General features: G+C 34.5%; 1 protein-coding gene across 5 annotated transcripts in view; it reads left to right on the top strand.

Moving 5' to 3' along the window:
• DIAPH2 (diaphanous related formin 2) overlaps positions 1–24,715 on the top strand; it is a 153,090-nt gene that overhangs the window by 22,787 nt on the left and 105,588 nt on the right. For all 5 annotated transcript variants that reach the window (XM_085230902.1, XM_085230901.1, XM_085230900.1 and 2 more), the window contains 13 exons: positions 3,384–3,523; positions 5,369–5,443; positions 5,527–5,596; positions 6,973–7,109; positions 7,604–7,712; positions 10,303–10,413; positions 11,654–11,772; positions 12,690–12,806; positions 13,766–13,884; positions 15,227–15,291; positions 15,883–15,987; positions 17,797–18,597; positions 21,685–21,799. In XM_085230902.1, coding sequence (XP_085087028.1) covers positions 3,384–3,523; positions 5,369–5,443; positions 5,527–5,596; positions 6,973–7,109; positions 7,604–7,712; positions 10,303–10,413; positions 11,654–11,772; positions 12,690–12,806; positions 13,766–13,884; positions 15,227–15,291; positions 15,883–15,987; positions 17,797–18,597; positions 21,685–21,799 — 2,083 coding nt within the window. The remainder of the gene's footprint in view (positions 1–3,383; positions 3,524–5,368; positions 5,444–5,526; positions 5,597–6,972; positions 7,110–7,603; positions 7,713–10,302; positions 10,414–11,653; positions 11,773–12,689; positions 12,807–13,765; positions 13,885–15,226; positions 15,292–15,882; positions 15,988–17,796; positions 18,598–21,684; positions 21,800–24,715) is intronic.

Genomic DNA, 24,715 nt, shown 5'->3' with positions numbered 1-24,715 from the left:
CAAATAAACAGGGCTGCCACACATAAAACTTACATCATCAGGCTTTGTTGTATGCTAATTAAAATTTGTTTTCTTGCTGTATTCATGGACAGTATGTAAAACCCCAATAATTTGTTGTTATAGAAGGAGAGGGAGAAGTATTAAGCTACTTCTGCCATTATATTAATATTACGCAAGTACCAGTTGGTTCTGTAACAGGTATGGTAAAGTGAAAGAGGTGACCATCATGACTTTGTGATATTCCTGATCTGCTTGATCACTTAAATAGTGTCAGTGTAAGCAGAGTAGTTAAAACATCTTGAGTTCTTGAGCTGAACACAGCTGTAGTTTGAGATCAAATGAGATCTTAACTATTAACTTTGGTGTCCCAAAGAGGAGCAGCTTGTGCAGTCTTTTCTGATCTCATACTTTAACTGTTAAAGCCCATCCATTTGATGTGGATGGGCTCAACAGTTCTTCACCACTAAACGATAGAATACCTGCTTATTTCTCAAGAAGCTTAAAATGCTTTTGAGTTCCTGTTTTGTTGGACGGTAGTTCTCAGGCTTGTTCACTGGCCTCCTCTGGTGACACATCTGAGTAGTGTATAAAGGTGGGCACCTGCAAAGACCCCTGTAATATTTAATGTTACTGGTTGAGAAGTTTTTGTGTAGCTAGCTTTGAGATCACTTGTCAAAATAGAAGAGAAGTTGCAAATAATTTTAAATCTTTAGTTATATTGCTTGGTTTTCCAAAGAATAAAAAGTTGTGTAGAGACAAAGACATGCTTACATTTTTCTTCACTGTGTTCTGTATTGTAAGCTGTGTGTCCTGTCACTGTTATCTTTTAAAGCCTGGAATATATACAGCACACAGTTGAATTGATTGGGTTTACGTTCCTTGAGAAAGCAAAGTAGGTTTTCTTTTATACACTTGTTTTCTGCGACACCTCCAGGAATTTCTTTTAGCATGTTTCTTTTCTTTCCAAGTTCATAATTTCTAACTTCTTCAGAAAAGAATTTTACATGTGTGACCTAAGCTTTCATTTGAGTGATTGTGAATGATTCGTGATTCATAATAATGAAGCAATTACATACCTTAGTTGTAATACTGAGGTGATTGACTGTGAAGTAAATCAGTGTGAAATCAAAGGGTTTAGAAATTATCTCTCCAAGTTCTAGTGTGGGACCAAGCCATATGAGTCCCTTTGTACTTCATTTTTGACTTTGATCATATCAGAAACTCATACATGGAGCCTATTACTTAACTGAGCCTTTGTACTCCTCTTTTTTTTTCCTAGACTATGCATTCAAAATGACTGAGAAATATGTATATTAAATCCTGAGCCATCTAGAGGCATAGCATTACTTAGAGCGTGCAAATCAAACTCTTCTTGAATAAGGAAATAGAAGAAACAGTTCCTGGTTGTAGTGCTTCGTTTCGCATTTAGTCTAGGGGAAAGATGGATTGAGTGAGTCTGAGAAGATGCTTGCAGAAAATAATCCTGTTAAGAAGCTGAGAATTCTCTAACATAATTTGCAATGTTTGAATGAAAGGCTTTGAATGGATTTTGAACCCCCTGTTCTGAACAGGAGAGAAGGATAAAAGGGAAGAAAAGAGATTTCTTATTGTCATGCAGGTAAAGATGCTTAGTACTGCCAACAATGGGGAATACCTGTTCCATAAAACATGGTAATATGTAGGGGATTCTGCTGTCAGTTCCTGTACTTAATCTGTGGATAATTTGTACCTCTTTTTGAGGGAAATTTCCAGTTTTCTGGGGAGAAAGGAGCTGCATAGAGGAGAGGAACCTCACTGATGTCCCAAGTGTCTGTCAAAAGAAAAACAAACGGAGGCAGCAAGAGCACATCCTGGTTTAGATATGAAAGAATCTTAAATTCCTCATCTGTATAGGAACTTTCTTTGCAGTTTGCAGCAAAATGCAGTGGGAGGGTTTGGTGCAGGAAATAATCTTTTAAAAGTCAGATATGTCGTCGTCTTTTAGAGAGCTTTTTTAAAGGTTTAATTTAATATATTAAGGCATCTGATTGGAGCTTGCATTATTTTTTTTCTTTGCATATTTGTGTGACTTACAGTGCTTCTGTGTTGTGATTCTTATTTATTTATACACTTAAGTTTTGGGGAACATCTATTTTCTGAGATGAAAAAATTGTGTATTATCTTCTCTGGGTTTCTATGCAGTGAAACAGCGTAAATTTATTCCTGTTTACTAGTTCTTTACACTGTGGTCTTTCAGAGTAATGGTTTTTCTGTGCTATTATGTTTTTTAATATGTAGTGCTAATACTTCTCTACTTTGAAGCCAGGTTTATCTTTCACACAGCAGCATCTTTTTGTTTAGGAAATTGGTAGTGGCAGACTGTAGTTCTTTTATATTCCTTTTCTGATCTTTATCTCTATTCTGGTCCTTTTATGCATAATTGGCACATTTTGTTTAGCTAAAGGCACTTTGCATGTCTGCAGCAAACTTCTTCAAAAGCTGCCTCAAACTTGAGGGCACTCTTGGCTTAAGACGTTCAGTCTCTGCCTGACTTCTGTTTTTGTTAAAATGTTTTGTGAACATTTTGGTAACTTGGTTATATGCATTAATATTGGAATATAGGTAGGTCAAAATTTCACTATATTTTAGAATTTCAGTGAAGCAAAACAATCTTCAAATTTTTAGTTCTGTGGAGGGTTCTTAAGTAGAAGATTACAGCAATCAAAGATCCTGATAGAAATAAAACCGTATAAATGTAAACACTGTTTTAGGTCTGGAACTTTTAATACTGCCTTTACACCCATGACACATCTTTATCAGGTTCTCATTGGTTGAGCTTAGAGAGGTCAGGGGCTTTTAAGGACTGCATTTACTCTTAACCACTTTTCTTAGATAAATCAATTATTCTGCAAATGATCAGATCTGTACAAAAGATTAGTTGCAGTATTTGGTAAATTGTTTTGCACACTGTCTGAATGCTAACTGATTACCATATACTTTAAAGCTGAAATAGCTTTGTAAACTCTTAGTCTTCTGTAATCGCGCTAGGGCAGGGAGATGAGCTCTGTGTCAGTTCTACATCATTTATAACATTTTGAAGTAAATGCTACATGAGATTGTGTCCTAAGCAGTCAAACATAGGAATATATTTTTATATCCAAGAATGTAGTACACGGACTTTGCTCAAGAAAGTGAGAAAGATTCCAAAAAGATATTTACCTTTATGATGCAAATGGTAACATGTTCTACACTTTTCAAAAATCAGTCAGGTTTTTTAAATAGTTGTACAAAGAAAAGAACAATTCTTGAAATTCATGTAAAAATATTGACCTTATATGTTGCCATCTACTTAAATGTTACCATGATTTATGTAACATTAACGAGCATTCTGTCTTCTGTGATAGGGTGGACTCAAAAATAGCAAACATGAATGCACGCTGTCATCTCAAGAGTATATTCATGAGTTACGATCTGGAATAGCTGAAGAAAAGCTTCTTAACTGCCTTGAATCGTTGAGAGTGTCTTTAACCAGTAACCCAGTTAGGTAAGTAGTAATTTTTGTTGTGGTTTTCATCATGCTACTTTTGGTTAGCAATGTGGAGACTTCTTTTGTTTTTTGAAGGCAGACTAATAGCAATAATGCTTAAAAATGGTTGATTTTGAAACTGATGAGATCACTTGTTTTATTCAAGGGGGAAATTAATAGTCTGTAAAGCTGCCCTATTTTGATATCGAGTGAGACACCTAAACAATGAAATCTTATCTTCACCCTGCAAGTAACTTGATGTATAAAACTAGAAAGTTTCTCAAATTACAGTTCTCAAGATACACTCCGAAGTTTGTCTTAAGTGCACAGTTTTTTTTATCCTAAGGTGTGGAGAATTGGCAACTGGACAGACTTGGCATGTCACTAAAAATCTTTTTGTTTCTGAGGAATATTAGCTGTTAGACCTTTGTCATGTGTAAGAGAGCTTAGGTTATTAATGATGCTGAAGCCATTCAACTTACTGATACCCAACAGGTTATGTGATGTTGGGAAATCCTGAGAAGTTGTGGAAAAGTTTTCCTGTTTGCATAAGAAACTTCAAATGAAAATTTGACTTTTTGCCCAAAAATTTTTTTTGGGTAATAATAATGCTTTCTAGGGTTGGTTTTATTTTTTTAAATGTTACATTCCATCATTGTGTACTGCATATCCCTGTTTCTCTGTTGCCCTTTGGTTGTTTTATTTATGCCCTCTTGTACCTGTTTGCTATAATTGTCCTAATTAATCCTTATAAACCTTGATAACTTGTTACAGCTTTAATTCCAGATTGTATTAAAGCTTCTGCAAAGGAAAGTTGTCATAGTTAAGCTTTGAGTTTTGTGTTAATTTGAGCAGCAAATTATTTTTTTTTTTTTCTTGCTTTCCAGTATATCACTTTTTCTGAATATGGCATTATAACATATGCTTCTTCAGAATATATTGGAGGAACTCTGTGTGGGGAAGCATAACATATACCTGTATGTAGAAACTTGCTCTACTGCTACTTCACAGTTCCTTGCATTTTTTTTCCAAGAATGATTGTGTAAATCATTCCTGTGATACGCTGCATCCTGTGACAAAGAGTAATGAAAAGAGTACAACTGCTCTATATTAAGAGATGAATAATTGCCTAGAAGGTATCTTGACAATCAGCTGCTGTAAAAAGCAGTTTCAGTTAGTAAGCCTAATAGCAGAACACTCTCTCTGCTATAATGGATCTTGAGAATGAATTTTGTATTGATTGTAATAAATTTTGTTCCTACTCTGGATGTGAATGGTACAACATTGGTATTCGGGCTAGATCCAACTGGTTTTCTAAATCTGTTTAGTTAAAACATGAAACTTTGTTCTTAATGTGAACTACCTAGACTGAGTTTGTTTTATTTGAAACAGAAGTTTGATTGAAATTGTTAAAGTACTGTATGTCCCTAATGAAATGTTGATAAAAATTTTGTCATATTTGTGTTATTGAAGAAGCACAGTGTAACGTTGCTGACAGAGTTTAAGTGATACAAGACTATTATTATTGATTTTTAGTTTCTGAAGAAAAACCATTTGAATTCATCAGTTTTATTGTAACTTTTTCAATGTCTTAGAAAGTATGGTTTAGGACCATATGTGAAACTGAATGTTTTCAAGTGATTTTTGGGGGATAGAGAGGGTGCATTGAGATACGGACAGATTTCTCTTTGAGGATTAAGAGAATTTGTGTGAATGTGGGATTTTTTTTTTCCATTAGTTGCGGCATGTGAAAGTGCTGTGCCTGAAGAGATGTACTAGCTGTATTGGAGGTACAGAGGCATAGCTTTGCAAACTTAATGTTGATTAATAAATAATGAAAAACATTTTTCCTCCTTTTTCCAGCTGGGTTAACAATTTCGGACACGAAGGCCTTGGACTACTTTTGGATGCCTTGGAAAGGCTTTTGGATAAGAAACAGTAAGGAATTGAATCATCTGAAGGGACGGCTGGGGTTAGCTAATGAAGATTGTACTTATGTTGTTTTTCTCCTCTGATCCAAGACAGGAAAATATTGACAAGAAGAATCAACATAAACTCATCCAATGTCTGAAAGCTTTTATGAACAATAAAGTAAGAAACACTTTTAATTCATATATTTTTAGTAAGTTAGTTTTTTGATTTCAAGATGAATGTAGCATGTTGAATCTTTGAGAAGGAAATCTCGTATATCCATTGTCAGACTTCTTAGGAATGTAGATCTCAAGTTAGTATAACTTTCTATTGAGTCTTGATTGTAAATCCTCCTGTTAAATATGAGTTGTCTTTATTTTTGTTAGTACTAATAATTTAGAAATGAAAATATTTGACAAATGTGATGACAGTTTGCACTGAAAGTGGATAAGGAATTTAATTTCCATGTGGAAGGAAGGAAAAATACTTTGGAATTACATTAATGTTTTTGGTAATAAAAAGCACTTTTCACTTGATCTGAGTTTAGTATAATAACATTTTAGCTACTATTTTAAAATTGGACTGCAGTGGGTAAAGAATAAAACATTGGTCTAGGGTAAGTTGAATCTATTTCTAATGTGATTTCTCCTGTTCGAAGTATGATAAATGGTTTTAGAAGTTCAGATGTTAAACTTGAGTTACCTGTCAGTAAAGGAAAATTATCCAGGTGTTATTGCAATGATTTATCCTACACCCTTCCACCTTCCCCATGATAAATGTTAACTGAATATGAATATTAAAGTTAATTCTAACTGTTATTATTTAGTTTAGCAAAATCTAAAACACTTATGGAATAGCTTGCTGTATACACTGGATGTTTACTCAGATTTTTCATCCTGTCTGATGTGGGAATAGTAAATTTCAATGTTCATATTTCTATTTTTATTCTCCTTACTATTCCTGCACATGCAGTGTAGCATCTGACAATTAGAGGTCTGATTTTTCTAACCTGTAGTTAATGAAAGTTAAATAATAATAATAAAAGCTATTTTTAAGGAGATGAATATCTGTAAGGTTGGAATTGAGGGTTTTTCTTTCTGTCTTATCCTATTCCATTTCCTTTGCAAGTATACAGTAAATAAAAGGCTATTAGTTTTTTTACCTTTTTCATTCAGGGTGTAGAGTGAAATGCTTTGACTTAGCCAGAGACTGGTATGCTTTTGGATTGCAGGGATATGTGAGAATAGTAGAAGTGTAAGAATAAACTTTTTATACTTCTGAGGTTTTTCAGATATAGAGTAGTAGTGAATTGGTCCCTGGCTTTTATGAGGTTGAGTATCTGTAAGATTTTTTTTTTTCCTTGGGAAAAAGCTTCAAATATAAGATTTGAGGATTGATTTGAATCCCAAGCAGTAACAGCCAGAAGGCTTTAGTAGAACATTATCAAGTTTGATACGAAAGTATGTATGTTTGAGGATACCTAAAATCCTGAAATCTGATGATGAGCAATTGAGGCAAATATTATCTTTTCACTGTAAGCTTTTTGTTTATTTAAGTATGGACTGCAGAGGATTCTTGGAGATGAAAGAAGCCTTTTACTTTTATCAAGAGCGATCGATCCGAAGCAGCCACATATGATGACAGAAACCGTGAAAATACTTTCTGCAATCTGCATTGTTGGAGAGGAAAGAATGTAAGTAAGATTGTTAAAGCATCATACTTCATTATGAATGTGCAAGATGTTAGTTAGGAAGCAGTGAGAAAATTTGTCTATGAAATAAGGTAATCTGTTATATGTTTAATTTTTTAATGCTACTTGTAGTTTAAGTGGGAAGAGACTTTCACCTGTTCTGATGTGTTAATACAGTATTAAATCAGAAAAATAAATAAGTAGAGAATCTGTGAAACATGACCTTGTTGGAAGGTCTGAAACAAATATGATGGCTTACTGTAGAGGAGACTTATTGAGCCATAACTGTTCTTAAATGGCTGCTGAAAACAAGCAAATGTAAGTAATTTCATATATCACTGAGAAACGTGATCAGGAATTGTAACCTTGCCACAATAAAATCTATCCGATTTAATCAGTTTAAAACAATGCACGTTTTGATGTAAACAGTAGGCTGTGTTCTTGGAATGAGAATGTTGGCTGTTGTAGGTTTTTTGACAGTTTACCTTTTTTCTTAGTCTGGACAAGGTCTTAGGAGCTATAACAACTGCTGCTGAAAGAAATAATAGAGAACGCTTCTCTCCAGTTGTTGAAGGACTGGAGAATCATGAGTTCTTACAACTGCAGGTGGGTTTAGTTTTTTTTTTAATATACGCTCGCTGATCCTTTTGTGTTTTCTGATATTCTGAATGAAGAAATGGGTTAGTGTGAGTTTTTCTTAACTTTTGAAATACTGTTGTTTTTTTTTTATTCTGATATTTCCTAGGAACTGTAGCAAAAAGTTTATATGGCTATGAAGGATTTTGTTAACTTATTCTCCCTGATGACAATTTTGATGAATTCCTGATCTATTTCTGATAATTTTATGAGGATTGGATGTGTCTGGTTTTGTCTGAGGTTTTTTAGAGAATAGTGCAGCAGAGTGTCATTGCTACTTCTGTCAAAAAAAATTGTGCTCTTCCAAGTGAAGTAGTCATTTTCAGGATACTGATTCCTTTACTATGTCACATGTTCATCACTGCTTAAATGTTAACATATAAATACTATCTGTGTATCTGAATAGCCCAAAAATTATTATTAGAACGTAACATTATTTTCATAAGAACTTCAACTTATTTTCTTCTTATATTACAGTACTTGTAGATTTCATATTGGTGAAGTTCCATGATAGCTTTCTATAAACATATCTTAGATAAAGAAAGCTAGAATTCAGGAAGAGCACAAAAGTAAACTGCATGGAACGTATCCTCCATTTTTTACAGACTGTATATTATCTACAGCAGTGCTCTGAAGTTTCATTAAGCTTTTTTCTAATAATCAGTTTTTTATAATATCCACAGAACGGGGTTTCTGCTCTGCTTCAAAAATTGTCAATTTTGAAAATACCAAGCCAGAATTTTTTTATGAAAATGTATTAGTATTAAATTACTCAAAGGTTGGCAATTAAAAAGCTTTAACGAGAACTGTTGTAAATAAATAAATAAATATATATAAAATAATAATATATATAAAATATATTATATTACTTATATATACTTTTTATATATAAATAATATATAACATATTCTCTCTCTATATAAATATACAAAATAATATATATTTTTATTATATATATAAATAAAATTAATATATATATTTATATATAAATATATAAATATATAAAAAAATAAATAAAAATTGCCTACTTGGTAATATAGAGAATCCCACATGCAACTCAGTGGTACTAGAGTCAGTTAAGACTGTATTCATTTCTACTGTTTAAAAGTACGGAAGCAGAGAAGTTTTATAAAACACACTTGCATTCTTTCCCCAAAGTTTTTGTGTTGTCATAAACAAACTATTTTCTAATATTAGCAGTTTAGAATAAATATAAAATATAGCTCGAAGTGCTTGACAAATGCCACCTTCTATGAACATGGGTGTTCCTCAAGGCCTCAGGTGAAATGAAGATCAATGATCATATCTTTCTACCACTAATATTTGTTGAAATCGTTTTTAACTGAAATGTTTCTTTATCTTTCTTTTGATATTCTGTAATGAGATTACATCTACTCATTGTATATTGATTTAATACTAATGTTATTCCAAATGAAATTTGGTTTAATGTCATTGACTTTACCATGTTGATTTAAAAACAAAACAAACAAAAAACAAACAAAAAAAAGAAACACCACTTAAAAACAAAATCGAAAAACACCCCGAAGAAACAAACAAAAAAACACCAAAGAAAATACACATAATAAATATACAATTGCAATACTCATTAACTTGTTTCTGATAAAATCATTCTTTATGTGTAATGTATTAACATAAGCCATTAAGCCAACATCTCTTCAGGGCAAAAGCAATCATAGCAGATGGCACCTTCTCTCTTTATTTGGATTGGACGTGTACTTTTGGCTTGTTAAGTCATGTCACAGTAGTAGCATAACAAGAGTCATTCAAGCGAGCATGATGATAGTACATTATCTGAAGATGTAGCTATATACAGGTAGAGCCTTTTAATAGAAGTTAGGGTTCCGTAAGGCGTTTCATTAAAATTAAATAATGAATGAATTTGGGACTGGAAGGGTGCATTTATCTGAGACTTCTTTGCAGCTATTGTTTGTTTATTTCTACCCTAATGCTACTTCTATTTACACTTAACATCTTTTACTGAACTTGGTATTTCCCTGGAGTCCCATTTTAGACTTGCAATGTGCATCGGTGCTTTAGCACTGATGATATTGTCTACCTGTTTTAAAATTAATTAAAGTGCACAGCTGCTTAATTGAAGCATTAGCCAGTAGCGCGAGACTTCAGTCATTTTGCAAAAATGCCGTACAGAAGTAGACACCTGCTGATGTGAAATAATTAGTGATTTTTTTTTTCCCTATGATTTCTTATTACTATAAAACCAGATTGTTTTCATATTAGCAAGTACTGGGGGAAAAAGAGGACTTGCAGTGTGGCACTGTAGTGCGAAATAACTTTCTGAAATGAAGCTTAATCCTTTAGAGCTGATATAATTTTGAAGTATCAGAAGCACTAACAATATGAAAAAACAGTATTTGATACAGGTTAAGCTAAATGAAGTCAAGGGCTTGCTTGTGTATGACAGTGAGTAACATCCATCGCTTGATATTTGTTTTTACAAAGTAAACAGAAGTAGTCAAAGATAGAAGTATTTATTTGCATTGTATGCACACTAAAAGTTTGTCTCTTTTTCCAACAACAGGTAGCCTGTATGCAGTTCATCAATGCCCTTGTTACATCTCCAGAAGAACTTGATTTCAGGATTCATTTGAGAAATGAGTTTTCACGTTGTGGCTTGAAGAAATTATTGCCTGTAAGTAGTTTGTATGTAGGAATTGATCACAGTAAACAGATTGTGATTGTTGAAGAGAACAAAATTGTTTTATGAATGACTTGGGGTGGGGGAGGTCCAAGACAAAAGGCCCATCAAACCTAATTTGTTTTTGTTCTGCTTAATTGCAGATAGTTTTGTTACCTTCAATTATGAGTTAAGATGCAGTAGCTTTCTGAAAAGTAATAATTTTACTTTGTATGCACAAAAAACGTGTTTTAGGCTCTTGTTAACTATATAAACCAGGATGGTAGTTACGTCAAATCAATATATCAGAAATGAAAGTAGTCATCAAACTGCGCATAATTTCTAATGTATAAGTTACAGTGTCTACATTGAACTCAGGTCATGAATTCTGAAGGAAATTAATGTCAAAAGTATAGAAGGATTTTTCTTTTCTTGTTCCTTTCTGTGCTTAGGGGTTAATTTTTGAGAAACCTAAGTGCTCAAAGATTCTGAAAAAAGAGAAATTCAGGAGGATCCATGTTTCTCTGTATGAATGCAGAGTATGCTCCTTTGGTTCCCAAACATTAGAATCAATATATATTCCACACAAAAGAAATTAAAAGATATAACTTATAAGTATCTGGTATGATAGTTCTGGACAAATTTTCATTTAAAGCCTGGAGTTCATTCATGCTGGTGGCTATTGAAATAGTTTTTTGTTTCTATGATTTTTCCCAGTAGGAAGCTAAAATTGACTATTAATTTCTTTTTAGTGGATTTGTGTGTGCATATTTTAAGGAAAAGTTTGCTTTTTCCCCCAGCTCAACTATTAAGTTTTGTGTTTTTAACATGTAAATACTTCTCAGTGTACTATAAATGTTTTTGTGCCGTGATGTAGATTAACTATCAATAACACAAGTTGTAGGCATATCTTCTTTACACTTATTTAGGCTCTCTAAGTTCACTTTTGTGAATGTTTTGCAATGTTCTTACGCTTCAACAAATCTGAATTGTCAACTGTGTCCAATTAGGAGAAGTCAATGTAGTGAGGTTTCATGTTTCTGTAGTCTATACCTGCCATATAAGTGTATATTGTGCCTTCCACATAAGAAAAATCTCAGGCAGTATGTAACTTGCTCCTGTTTAAAATGTATTTTCTGCTCCAAAGGTTGATGCCTTGTATTTTGTTGTGATACTGTTTTAAAGGGGTGGTGGTGATGGAATTCTTAAGGGGGAAAAAAAAAGCGCATGTTAATTTTGCCATCTTGAACATTAGGCCTTGAAAGAGAAGGAGAATGAAGAGCTTGATATTCAGTTGAAAGTGTTTGATGAGAGCAAAGAAGAAGACTTAATTGAACTATCTCATCGTTTGAATGATATCAGAGTTGAAATGGAATATCCTTTATAAAAACTGTGATATTACATGGATTAATAGCTTTATTAAACATAACGTAGAATGCTTTATGTACAGTTATTTTGTCACAATTATTTATTATACATGTAAGCGCTTCCTTGAGAAGGCTTCATTCCACTTTTTAACTTCTTAGTTTTTTTAATATCAATTATTTATGATCAAGTGTGTGGTTACATATAAGTTATTAGGAACTCAATTTTTCATAATTATAGTTTATTTAGTTTTACTAAACAAAATTCTGACTTGTTATGCATGAGGACATAAAATAACAGCCATGAAAGAATATAATTTTTGAGAAAAAGTAACTTGATATCCAAGTTGAAAGAAAATTTTCAAAGTAGACTGTGAAGCTTGAGATGCCTGTGTTCTGTTACTGTGAAGAAGCAATGGATTTAAATTTAAAATGATGTAAATTCAGGATGATTACTTGCAGTTTATGTTGGAAGGGGTAATGGCTGGTACTGAAGAAGCAAAGGAATCTGAGTACATCCAATGAGTGGCGTATAGAAATAAATAATATTGCACTGTAGAATGGGTAGGTTTCCTATGTAAGAAATTAAAAGGATTGTTCAGTATTTGCCAGTGACTTGGCTCACTTTATAGTAAAAAAGAGTTTTGTGTGAAATACGCTTACAGGATTCTGTTTAAGTATGTAGCATAACTTTTCCTGGTAGTAATGGAAGGTGTTTTGATGATTAAATGGGATAAAGTTTCTATGGATAGCCTTATCAGAATGAAATGCTATCCCTTACTAGTATAGATATTCTGATTGTTAAAAGGTTTTTCTGGAGCAGTAGGAATGCAAACCTAGGGGAACTGGGTTGTTTGTAGGGAGGCAGCATTTAATTTATTTTAGTTTTTTAGAAAAAAAAATTGTATTTCCTTAACGTGTTCTCACTGATCTGAATGAAGTATTTCAGTTTTTGTATAATATGTTGAAAGATACTTCTTCTGAAAACCACTTTTTGTCAATTCTACAACACTTCCTTCTCATCAGGAATGATTACTATGTCCGGTAAGAGTTTGTGTTTTTTTTTTTTTTTTTTTTGGAGGTGGAAGAGGAAAAATAGAAACTGAGTTTCTCATGATTGCACATCAATAATTGCTCTAAAGCTGATGTCTTATATGATATTTGCCTTCTTGGTCAGGGTTAGTTTTGTTAAGATCACATGAAGTGTAAGAATGCTTCTTTAAAAAGCTTGAGCCTTAGTCTGTCTACCAACTTCATCCCCAGATCAGTTAATATGTTGAGGAGCTTTTTCCTTTAGTCATGTATGATTGTTTCTTGATCTCAGTGAATTAAATTTAGTTGTATAGCTAATAATTCAGTTTTCCAGGATACCTTGTACTTCTTGTTTCCAGTGTAAACTTATTATTGTATGTATACCTCATAGCGTCCTATCAGTGGTAAAATCCATGTATACAATTTCAGAATTATTTTCTGTTGAAAATCAGCTATAGAAACAACTTATGTGCAAGATAAAATATAGAAGTTATATGTAACCTGTGAAGTCTTCAATTTACATAAATGGGTGTGTATACACATGTAATTATGTATATACGTGTGTGTGCGTATATAAAATATTTATTTGGAAGTTTGAGATACCATCAATTTAGACTAGAACATTTCCTACTTTGTGAAATTAAGAAGCATAGTACCCTTCGCTGGTTAGAAGCAGTAACTCTGAGCATAGAATCCTTTACTGTCAGAGGTTCTTTATACTGTTTAGAGAAGTATATTGAGCAATTAAGGTAACAGTAAAATAACTTTGTAGGTAGTTGAATATTGATACTTTTTCAAGTGGTGGAATTCAGTGTATTGAGAATATGGTGAAGAACTGCTGCAGCATGTATCGAAAATGCGAAAGCAGTCATTGTTCTAACAGTGCTTTATTAACCCCACCTTGATGCATAAATTACTGTTCGTGTTATTATCTTGTAAAATGTGTGCTTTTGTTTTGTTCTGTTCTGAAGACCTCAATACTACAAGGTAATCGAAGAATGTGTATCACAGATAGTATTGCACAGCAGTGGCCTGGACCCAGATTTTAGTTGCAGAGGAAGAATGGACGTGGATTTTACCCATCTTATTGGTTTGTATACTGCAAGCAATTTTATAGCGTCTTACTTAAGTGTATTTTCAGTTTTCTAGAAAACTACAAGTGTACTTGTAGAAAAGGCTAGATCAAGTTCTGTAGCCTTGAATAAATGACTCGGAGAAGTTCCTTTCTCCAGTGCTGTACTGAATGCATATCTTTATTTGATAGTCTTAGTAGCTGAAAATTGCTTGTTCATAAACTTTATGAATTTCAGGTCTGAAAGAGATTATATGAATATTACTGTTAATGGATTGTAAATTGTTCTATGGTCAGTTCTAAGAATGTTTTCCAAGTAATTGAGGTTATTTAAATTAAACCAGTCAGTTAGCATCTGTGGTCACTCAATAATTTATGTGACTTGGGGAAAAAAGTAGCTGAATACATACCATATAATTCAAATGGCATTTATTAACACCAAAAAAAGTGTTGTTTTATGCCTTTCTTAAGGTTGATGGAATAGGCCGTATTCTTGAAATAGAATGGCTTTATTTGACATAAATGTATAATAAAAGGAAGTAGTTATTCTTTGAGAACGTCTTAATTTAAGAAAGTTTTTTTGTTACAGTAAAATGAACTGAGAAAAGGTATTGTATATGTTGACATGGGGGGGGAAGAGTAGACAGGGAAGAATTACTTTCTAACAAGTATATGTATCTACAAAAGTGCATCAGTGTATCTGTAATTTTATTCTATTATGACTAGGAACCTGATCATTTGACCTTTAACTCAAGATCATTCTACTCACCTATTAGTTTGACCTACTAGTTTTAGGAATAAGTGGTTTGTATATCTGCCAATTCCTACTGTAATTTAATTTTGTTTATATTGCTTACAAAATGTTTGTTCTTTTGCCTCCATGAAAAGTCTATAGAGTGAAGAAATCTATGCTCTACAATCAGACCAAATTGTCTTCACCTCTGAACATTATTAAAATGAGAGTTTTGTATTCGTAATGTTGATTGATTTGAAACTTCATAAGTAACTGTTGTTTCATACTAGTGTAAAAATCCTTTTTCATCACTCAGGAGTAAGATTGAGCTGAGGGAGGAGGGCAAAAATGATTACATGCAAACTCAAATCTATTAAAGACAGAACAACTGTGATGATTCATCTTTAACTTTATTGGTCACAGGTTTTTCTTTACCACTTATTTTTATTGTCAAAGATGTTGATGAAAATAATTCATCAAATGTTTGTACCTATCAGCCTAGTAATTCATTATGTTTTTTTCTCTTGATTTGGTGTCATGAGATCATAAGGTAATTATATTAAGGAAAGGACCTCAGAATTATGATGATTTATCTGACTTGTGTTTGGTGATTTATTTAACTTCTAGATGCAGCTGTAGACAAAACTAAAGTAGAAGAGAGTGAGAAAAAAGCAGCAGAATTTTCCAAGAAAGTAAGTACTGGTTGCCACTCTTCTCAAGCTATGGAACAGATGCCTGATAAGAATACTGTAGGCTTGTTTTGCAGGAGAATCTTAGTGGAAACTGGGAAATAATGAATATAATAGGATGGCTGCTCTTCCATAGTTCAGAGATCTGCAGGCCTTTCTGTGCAATGCTCTGGTTCTGACTTGCTCTGAAATCAAACGCAGAAGAATACAATTAGCTGCAAACATGATTTGGTTGAATTCATCTACTGTACATAACTGATGGGGAAAAATTTCTACTATGATGTTATTTGAGTAAAGTATACATATAGTGTGTGTGTGTGTGTATATGTATGTGTGTGTGTATATATATATGTGTGTGTGTGTGAGAGGAGGGAATCTGACAGTCTAGTCTAGTGGCTGGTGTCCCTGCCCACGGCAGGGGTTTGGAACTAGATGACCCTTAATGTTCCTGCTAACTGCAGCCATGCTGTGATTCTGCGCTTTATAGCTCTTCATCTAGCACTCGCTTAGGACCTGAGGAAATTTATTTAAAGGCAGAGTGTTGGGGAAAAAAAAAAAATAAATGGACAAACATCTCTGTGGTTAACTTCACAGTTTGACGAGGAGTTCACAGCTCGACAAGAGGCACAAGCAGTACTTCAGAAACGAGAGGAAAAGATCAAAGAACTTGAAGCAGAAATCAAACGATTACAAAGCCAGGTAATAAAACTGAGTTAGAGTAAGTTGAAAACTATTTGTATAGAATTAAGAGTGAAATGCCTTAGAGAATGTTGTCTCCATGGAATTTGAAATGTATGTTATAGTTGTATTTGCTTGTTTTTAAGCTAGTGTAAATTACTAAAGCTTTTTTCAGATAGTAGTATGTTCAACATATCTCCTTTACTGTGAAGAAATTTTCTTAGTTTGACTTTTTTTTCTCCAGGTAGTTGATAAGCTTAAACATTACTACTTCTATGTGTTTTGCAGAAAGTGTTTGTTTGAGAAGGCTGTGATTGTTTTGCATGTATAATATACATACTTTTAAGAATGGGCATGCAAGTGGAGTCTGATAACACTCACTTCTTGGACTTCTGAAAGAATGATACAGTGGTTTTGTAAAATCTGATAGATAAATGTAACAGAAATAAAAGACCTCAGGGAAGGGAAAATGGTGCTGAATTTCAGCAAAGCTGATTTTTACCTGCATTCATTTCTTGATTAAATTTTGCTCACAAGCGCCAAAAATGTATGTCCTAATTATCTATCTGGGATCACTTGTGATTGCTTGTGAGGCAGAAAGCAAGAGATGCCATGTGTTATGCTGTACCACATTCATTGATTGGTTCTTGTTTAATGAGTTGGCCTGTAGGAACCAGTCTTTGGTACCAGCAGTTACAATGGTTTGACAGTTAGAATCATAGAATCACCAAGGTTGGAAAAGACCTAAAAGATTATCCAGTTCAACAGTTCACCTATTACCAATAGCTCCCACTAAACCATGTTCCTCAACACAACATCCAGTCTTTCCTTGAATGCTCCCAGGGTCGGTGACTCCACCACTTCCCTGGGCAGTCCATTCCAGTGCCTGACCACCCTTTCTGAAAAGTAATACTTCCTAATGTCCACCTTGAATCTCCCCTGCCGTAGCTTGAAACCATTCCCTCTGGTCCTATCACCAATGACACGAGAGAAGAGGCCGACCCCCAGCTCACTACAACCTCCCTTCAGGAAGTTATAGAGAGCAATGAGGTCTCCCCTGAGCCTCCTCTTCTCCAGGCTGAGTTATGCCTCATTGAGTTATTTCCTACTGCTTGAGTCTTAGGCAAGATCTGTCTGTTGCCTTTTCTTCTAATTGGAGCTTAATAATCTTAATGACTATTGTCTTCCTTTCTATTTGCATAATGGGAGGAATTTCATGTGTTATTTTATAACCTGTTTGCCTTCTTTTTCTGGTCAGGATGCAGGTCTTCTGCTGCCATTATCTGTGGTGTAGCCTTATCAGAGCACAAGCTTTCTTATTTTAATGTAAACATGTTACTCTGCTTTTTTTCATACAAACTTACGTTCATAATTCATACTCACTTCAGTGTTTGTTACTGATCTCTACAAGAAAGCCTAGTGTTTTTCTTACAACTAATCAGTTGTTAAACCAGCTGTGTTGTTGTTAACGCAGTTGAAATTACTTAGATATCACAGCTCATTCATAATAATGGTGCAATTAAAAGTCATATACCTTAACTTTCTAGTATGTTTCTCTCTACTGTTAAGCTCTATGTTTCCATTCTCAACTCATTTATAGAATAGTGACATTGATATTTAGGTGCACTCAGATCTCTACCTATCTCTAACCATTACTTCCATTAAACTAGAAACAGTAAATAATTGTATAGTGAAGGAGTATGAAAATTAAATTCCATGAATTCCATGTAGTACGTAAAATTTTTGTGATGAAACATCAGCATAGTTCAAATTCATATTAAAACTCTTTCCCTCCTCAGATGAAAAAAGAAATGTTCTATTAAATTTCAGGGTCCTCCTCCACCAAGTGTGCATGTGCCACCTTCTACAGTATCTCTGCGATCTAGTGGAACAGTGCCACCACCTCAACCCAGTGGTACGGCTTCTGTGCTGCCTCCTCCTCCACCACCACCACCACCACTGCCTGGTGTGACCGTAATTCCTCCTCCGCCTCCGCTGCCTGGTGCGACCACAATTTCTGGTGCAACTGTAATTCCTCCTCCACCTCCACTGCCTGGTGCGACCGCAATTTCTGGTGCGACCGTAATTCCTCCTCCTCCTCCTCCGCTGCCTGGTGTGACCGTAATTCCTCCTCCTCCTCCGCTGCCTGGTGTGACCGTAATTCCTCCTCCTCCTCCGCTGCCTGGTGTGACCGTAATTCCTCCTCCTCCTCCGCTGCCTGGTGTGACCGTAATTCCTCCTCCTCCTCCGCTGCCTGGTGCGACCGTAATTCCTCCTCCTCCTCCGCTGCCTGGTGTGACCATAATTCCTCCTCCTCCTCCACTGCCTGGTGCGACTGCATCTCCTGGTCCGACTGCAGTTCCTCCTCCGCCTCCGCTGCCTGGTGCGACTGCAATTCCTCCTCCGCCTCCACTACCTGGTGGAGCAGCACCAGTGCCGCCGCCACCGCCTCCACTGCCTGGTGGTGGCGCAGGGCCTCCACCTCCACCACCTGGTGGGCCTCCAATGGCACCATTTCTTGGTAGTTATCCATTTGCTCCTGTCCCAGTGATGCCAGCATTACCACACGGAATGAAGGAGAAGAAAAAATATAATGTGGAAGTATCTATGAAGAGAATCAACTGGTCCAAGGTATTACTATGTTTGTTTTTCTCCCATTAATTAAAAAGTGACTTTTGAGATAGGAGGTGTAATATGTTAGGGTTTATACTAGATCGTTGGTAGTACTCATGATGTTTGGAGAATTCATCCTTTATCCAAAATACTTATTAAGCACTTGTGATACAGCTGATTTTGGTTTTCAGGGATACCTTACTTTATGGGGAAAATTTCAAGAATTTAATCCTGCCAAGAGCCCACAACATCTTGTATTCAGAGAATATGAGTAGTTATCGGATGTTAAAATATTTGAGTAATACTGTGTCAGTTATGTTCTGCGTGTCTTCGGACATAACTGATAATTGCCTTTTCACACAAGCACTTCAGAAGTTAAAACGTCTTGTTTAAAGCAGTTTTATAAAATAGTCATTTAATGTGTACTTAATCATGTTAAAAACTACTTTCAACAGGTTGAACTGGTTGAAGTGTTTTTAGGGTATAGAAATTTTGGAGTTGACAGCTGAGTGGAAAACTGTTGGGAAGACTTGCTTATGAACCTTGACAATCTGGCAGTTGACGGAAGAGTCCAGAGTTAAGTGATGACTACTGCTGTGTTTGCATAATTAAAACAGATACGGCTGAGTCATGAGAAAAAAGTAGGAAATGAATTTAGAGAATTTATTGAGTCACTTGGAACAAAATGCAGTAAAATTTGGTAGGAATGTATATATGGAATTTCGGAGGACAGTACGAAGCAGAGTTTTGAACTTATTTTTGTTACAGGGATAAGTAATCTGTGAGATCTTTAAGTTGTATTTTGTATGTACAATAAATTCTTTTATTTTTTGCTTGAATGTTGAAAGTGGACCAGACTTTCAGAGCCAGTAATATTAAGTTTGATGTTGTTTCAACCTGACAGTGATTTGGTTATGCTTTCTAGGAGCATGCTATTTAAAAAAAAAAAAAAACTAAGTGAAACTGCTGTGCTGGCAATCTATTGTGGGTTTGCTTTCTATTTTCTTTCAAAAGCTTTGCATGAAATGTAAGAATGATTTATTTTTTTTTCCCCCCCAGAAGAGTGAGAAGACACAGGAGAAAGAATTGCTCCTAGTAAAAACATTTACACTTGCCATGTTAATGAGTATACAGACTTAAACTACTAAAACATTCTGCTAGGGACAGATGTCTTTGAAGTAATATTTTGAGATCAGTTCTCTGAATAAATACAGTAATAAACTATAAATGACAGCATCTAATTAGGAAATTAAGCAGTATTTTGTTCTCATTCTTTTGTTCATGTGATATGCTTGTTTTAAAAGTTTTAAAGGAATGTTTTATTTTCATTGTCTTTCCTGTCAATGGTAGTTATACTACAAAACCCATCTGAATAGTATTTTTCATATATCTGTTTTTAAGATAAATACCTTTTCTCTGGGAAAGGTAGATGCTTACACTTAATGCAGAGCTTATCAGAACATAATAAAAGCAATGATGTTACTTAAACGTTTATTGTTGCAGACACTGGGGGCTTTTGTATTCAGTATTCAATGTTTTCTGTCGCTCTTCTCTTCTTATAAATACTTCTTATAAATAAACTAAACTATCTAAATTGTTACTTCATTTAGCAGCGTGCAATTTTAATGTTAAACTGGCAACTTATTGCTCTATTCGAGCTGTGAAGCTGATGTCCCTCCCAATTTATTTTGAGTTTTTTAATGAGCTATTTCTTAGCAGAACTTTCTGTTAATGATGGACAGATCAGTAACCCAGGAAACTAATTCTACTGACAGTTCTTTTTTGAAAGTTGCACATTGCAATCCATGTAAAGGTTATCTTTTTTACATGAGATGTTTCAGATGATGCATGCTAGACTTAGGAGATTTATCCCGTGACAGGTAAATATTTTTTATTTTTTGGCCATGTTCTCACAAACCTGTCCTCATGATACAGAATTACAGAATCACAGAATTGTAGGGGCTGGAAGGGAATACTAGAGATCTTGGAGTCCAGTCCTCCTACCAAGGCAGGTTCCCTACTGCAGGCTGCATAGGTAGGCGTCCAGATGGATCTTGAATATCTCCAGTGAAGGAGACTCCACGACCACTCCTGCAGCCTGTTCCAGTGCTCCATCACCCTTACCGTGAATAAGTTCTTCTTCATATTGGTGTGGAACTTCCCGTGCTTCAGTATATGGCTATTTCCTCTTGTCCTGTCCCCACAGGACCACTGAAAAGAAGTTGGCTGTTGTCCCTTTGTTTTTCCCATGCTTAAACATTAGTAAGATCCCCCTTTCAGTCATCTTTTCTCAAGGCTGAGCAGACATACTTTTAACTTCTGTGGGATATGCGGAGCATGGTCAGTGAGTGAATGAATGCTCACTGGATTTTTCTTTTGCTGAGTATTGCTAGTTTTGCTAGTCTGTATCAAACCAGAGTATGACTCAAGTGACAAGAGGAGGCACCATTCTATTAGGTGTAGTGAATTGTAACTTTGCATCAAATTGCATACCTATATGCAAAACCTTTCTAAGAAGAGTTTTAAAATAGTTTGCAACAAGTAGTTATCTAAGAGCATCTCATTTAGAAATCCATTAGATTGATGATATCTAATAGTTGTATGTTCAGAGAATATTGATATCTGTCCTGTAATGGTACTTAAGGTATTTATCTCAAATGTTTTCATTATTTTCAGATTAGTTTCATGTTTGGGGAGAGTTATGGCCACTAGGAGGAGCTATGGCACTACTCAAGTGAAACGGTTGGGCACCATTATCTTGTGCTGAATGTGAACCTGCATAGTCTGTGTTTACATTTAAGCAAACTTAATTTTTTTTTTTTAAGAAACCATCTTGATATAAATGCAAACTTGAACAGTGTGCTTCAAGCCAAATTAGATTCTTACAAAATTGTGTAGTTCAAAGATTCTTACAAAAAATTGTGTGGGTTGAGGGCATTTTGTATTGCTGTGTTCTGTTCAGGAAGCTTCTTTAAGAAATCATAATACATGAAACATTCCCAAACTCAATTCAGTCCAATTCTTTTATCAGTCTTGTAGAGCTGTGTTTAGTTTGGCCATCGAAAGTACTAATTATTAACTTTGAAAATGATGTTTTTGTTTCAGATTGAGCCTTACAAGATAGCAGAAAATAGCTTTTGGGTAAAAGCTGAAGAAGATAAATTTGAAAGCCCAGAACTATTTGCAAGATTGGCAGTCACTTTTGGAACACAAATGAAAGGTACTTCTATTTGTCTCATGCTTATATTAAGTTTAAAGCTGTGCAAAGGTGGTATTTTTATTCTTTGTACAATATTACTGAATCATATATTACTTTAAAGCAGGAGGGTGATATGTGACATATATTTTAGCATAGCCATCTGTTACAGGAATTGCACCTCATTCACTCCGTGGCCTTGGATGGTAGCAATGATATGCAGTAGTATGTCTCAAAGCTGCATTATATCTTGCAGACAGATGTGGATCTTCAAATTAAATCCTAATATACACTTATATTCAGATCCTATAATTTTGTCAGGTTCTTCTTGGTTTTCCATGTTGGGAGGGTTTAATGTGTAATAAAAATCTACTTACTCATATTGCTGTGGTAAATCAAAATTGTATACAACTAAAACCAAGACTTAAATTTTATCAATTAAAATATGCCCTTAAATAACAACTAAAATGTGCCTATGAAACCAACTGTGTTGAAAACATTATTCTCTTTAAAGATTTTGTGTATGGTGGTGTATTTTTGTTGTTGTATTCTGTGTTGTTTTAACTTGGGAACAAGCAGTTAAAGGACTGATTGATCTTATCAGGTGAAGGAACCATTTGTTTACAACAGAGGCTATGCTCTTGTTCCTTCTTGTGGAGATAAGTTCAGAATCTTTTGCAAACCTTCTTGTGGAGTTAAGTTCAGAGTCTTTTGCAAAGCTTCTGGTCAATCATTCCATTCTCTTTCAAATCTGAAGAACACATAGCTTTTGCACAGCTATCTCCTCAGAGTGCTTTACCTCTCTAGGTGTTTGATACTTTGCAGCTAAGCCCTACTGACTCTTGGTGGGCTCCAAGTGCAGACTAGATAAACTTAATGTCTGCCTGTGGCATATCTTGGAGACATACATCTTAATCTTTACATTTGCTTCTTTTCTAAATGTGGAATACTATATGGAGTTTTTATTTAAGAAAAATTCTTCTTAAAATACGGGCCTTAAATTAATGTTTAAATGCTTGTATATAATCTAAACATCATCTTCCCCAAAAGTTATGTGCTATTTAAGATAAATTACACTATTGCTGGCATTGGTGATCGATGTCTAAGTCAGTTTTTTGCAGGATGAATGTGTGAGTGTATACTCTTTAAACTTTGCACAATACCTTAGGAAGGTATCATATTTTACAAATTTTTACTGGACTACCATGTAGAGTGGCTCTTTTAACTAGTAGAGAGAACAATGAAGTGAAAATAAAAACTGTGCTGGAGCTTTGATCAAGTACAAGTGAGGCTATTCAGTATGTCATCTAAATAGCTTTTATGCTAATTGCTCATGCTTACAGACATTTAAAAAATACTCTAAGTTCATCACATGAAAAAAGGCTATATAACTTTGTCATAAGGTTAAAATAATGTGGAGGTCATTGCTGGTTTTGGTGATGGCAAACCAAGTAAACCTTCAAGGAGAAGTTCCCATTACAGCAGATAATACTTACAACAGATTGAGAACCTTCTTAATGCAAGTGACAAGGTTCTGATTTGAGCTGAATGCTTTCATCAGCAATGTGAAGAAATTTTTCTGAATTCCTGAACAAGTTTCTTCATTAAAAATGCTGGGAACAACAACAAAAAAACCAACAAACCCTCTTGAAATTTTGACATAGTTTTTAGTTTCGTATGAGAGGAAGTTCTTGTTGACCTAGTTACATAGTTTATAAAATTGTGGGGGGGGGAAAAAAGGTGGTTCCTCACCCTTAACCTTGACAGACACAGGCTCATTGATCACCAAAATATTAATTTAAAGCATGATCTAAGATTGAATTTTTCTTCCTTTTAGTCCTATTTTTTTATGTGGTTTCTCAGTATATTGCAAAAGCAGTGAGAAGTAACAAATAGAAATGCATTTTATGTCCTCTAGAGAGTAGAGTCAACATATAAGTGAATACATACGTAAGTGGGAGAAAACTGACAGTCTTAAAAAAAAAAAAAAAAAAATCTTATTCTGACGACTTAGTATTTATCTTGTATTCCATGGGAATTCAGAATGCCAGTGTGAATAGCAACTGAAGGAAGAGAGTGTTCCTTGACTGGTAAAATTTTACATCAGAATGGAATTTTGATTTAACTGTATTTAAAGAATAAGTATAGGGTTGCTTCTTTATTCATTGTTGCGACATCAGATATTTAATATAGATGTACTGAGTGTTTTAAATAGGTTTAAATTACAACTAACACTGAAACTACAGTAGTTAGTCCGTAAAGTGACTTATCGAGCATAACTATGAAAACAGGGAAAGCACTAAGAAGTATTCTCTGCAAGATCTCAAAATCTTTTGAAATCTTGGAGTTTGAACTAAGTAGATATCTAATTATTAATATTGTAGTATGAGCTTGAAGGATTTTCTTCTGTTTTCTTCAAAAGAATTGTAGAATCTGAATACCTATTAAGGGCTTCTGTGATGAATGGACTCCAAGGCTTCAAATTTTCTTTGAAGATCTTACATGAATATTTTGAGCTTGTAGTTGTCCTTCCAGATGCAGAGATGGACATGGTGATTATAGTCTCATGGACCATTTTGACAAATGATATTTCAGATCATGTCATTAGAACTGTATGGATGCCTGTTTAAAAAGTCGAGTAATATTAGGAAGTGAGGCAGTTGTGTACATGTTTCCTTGTGTGGCTATGCAAAAGGAAAAGGTTATTACAGATAATATTGCTTTCCAACTAGATACTTTTTCCTTTTGACTTGGTTAATTATGAAAGTGCAATCCAGTAATTCATACAGTGGCACAAATGTGTCTAAAGAGGATGTGACAAATTTAATGAGCTGTTGTTATTAGCTGGATTAAATAGTGTTAAGCACTATTATATTCTGTTGTGTTAAACTTCATTCTACTTTTTAAAAATAAACAAAGTCATTGTACTGTTCTTGGCAA

The sequence above is a fragment of the Meleagris gallopavo genome, chromosome 9 (genome assembly GCF_905368555.1).
Source record: "Meleagris gallopavo chromosome 9, MGAL_WU_HG_1.1, whole genome shotgun sequence".
In the NCBI taxonomy this organism is placed as follows: Eukaryota; Metazoa; Chordata; class Aves; order Galliformes; family Phasianidae; genus Meleagris; species Meleagris gallopavo.
Note: the sequence above shows the minus strand (reverse complement) of the source record. Positions and strands in the feature narration are given on the sequence as shown.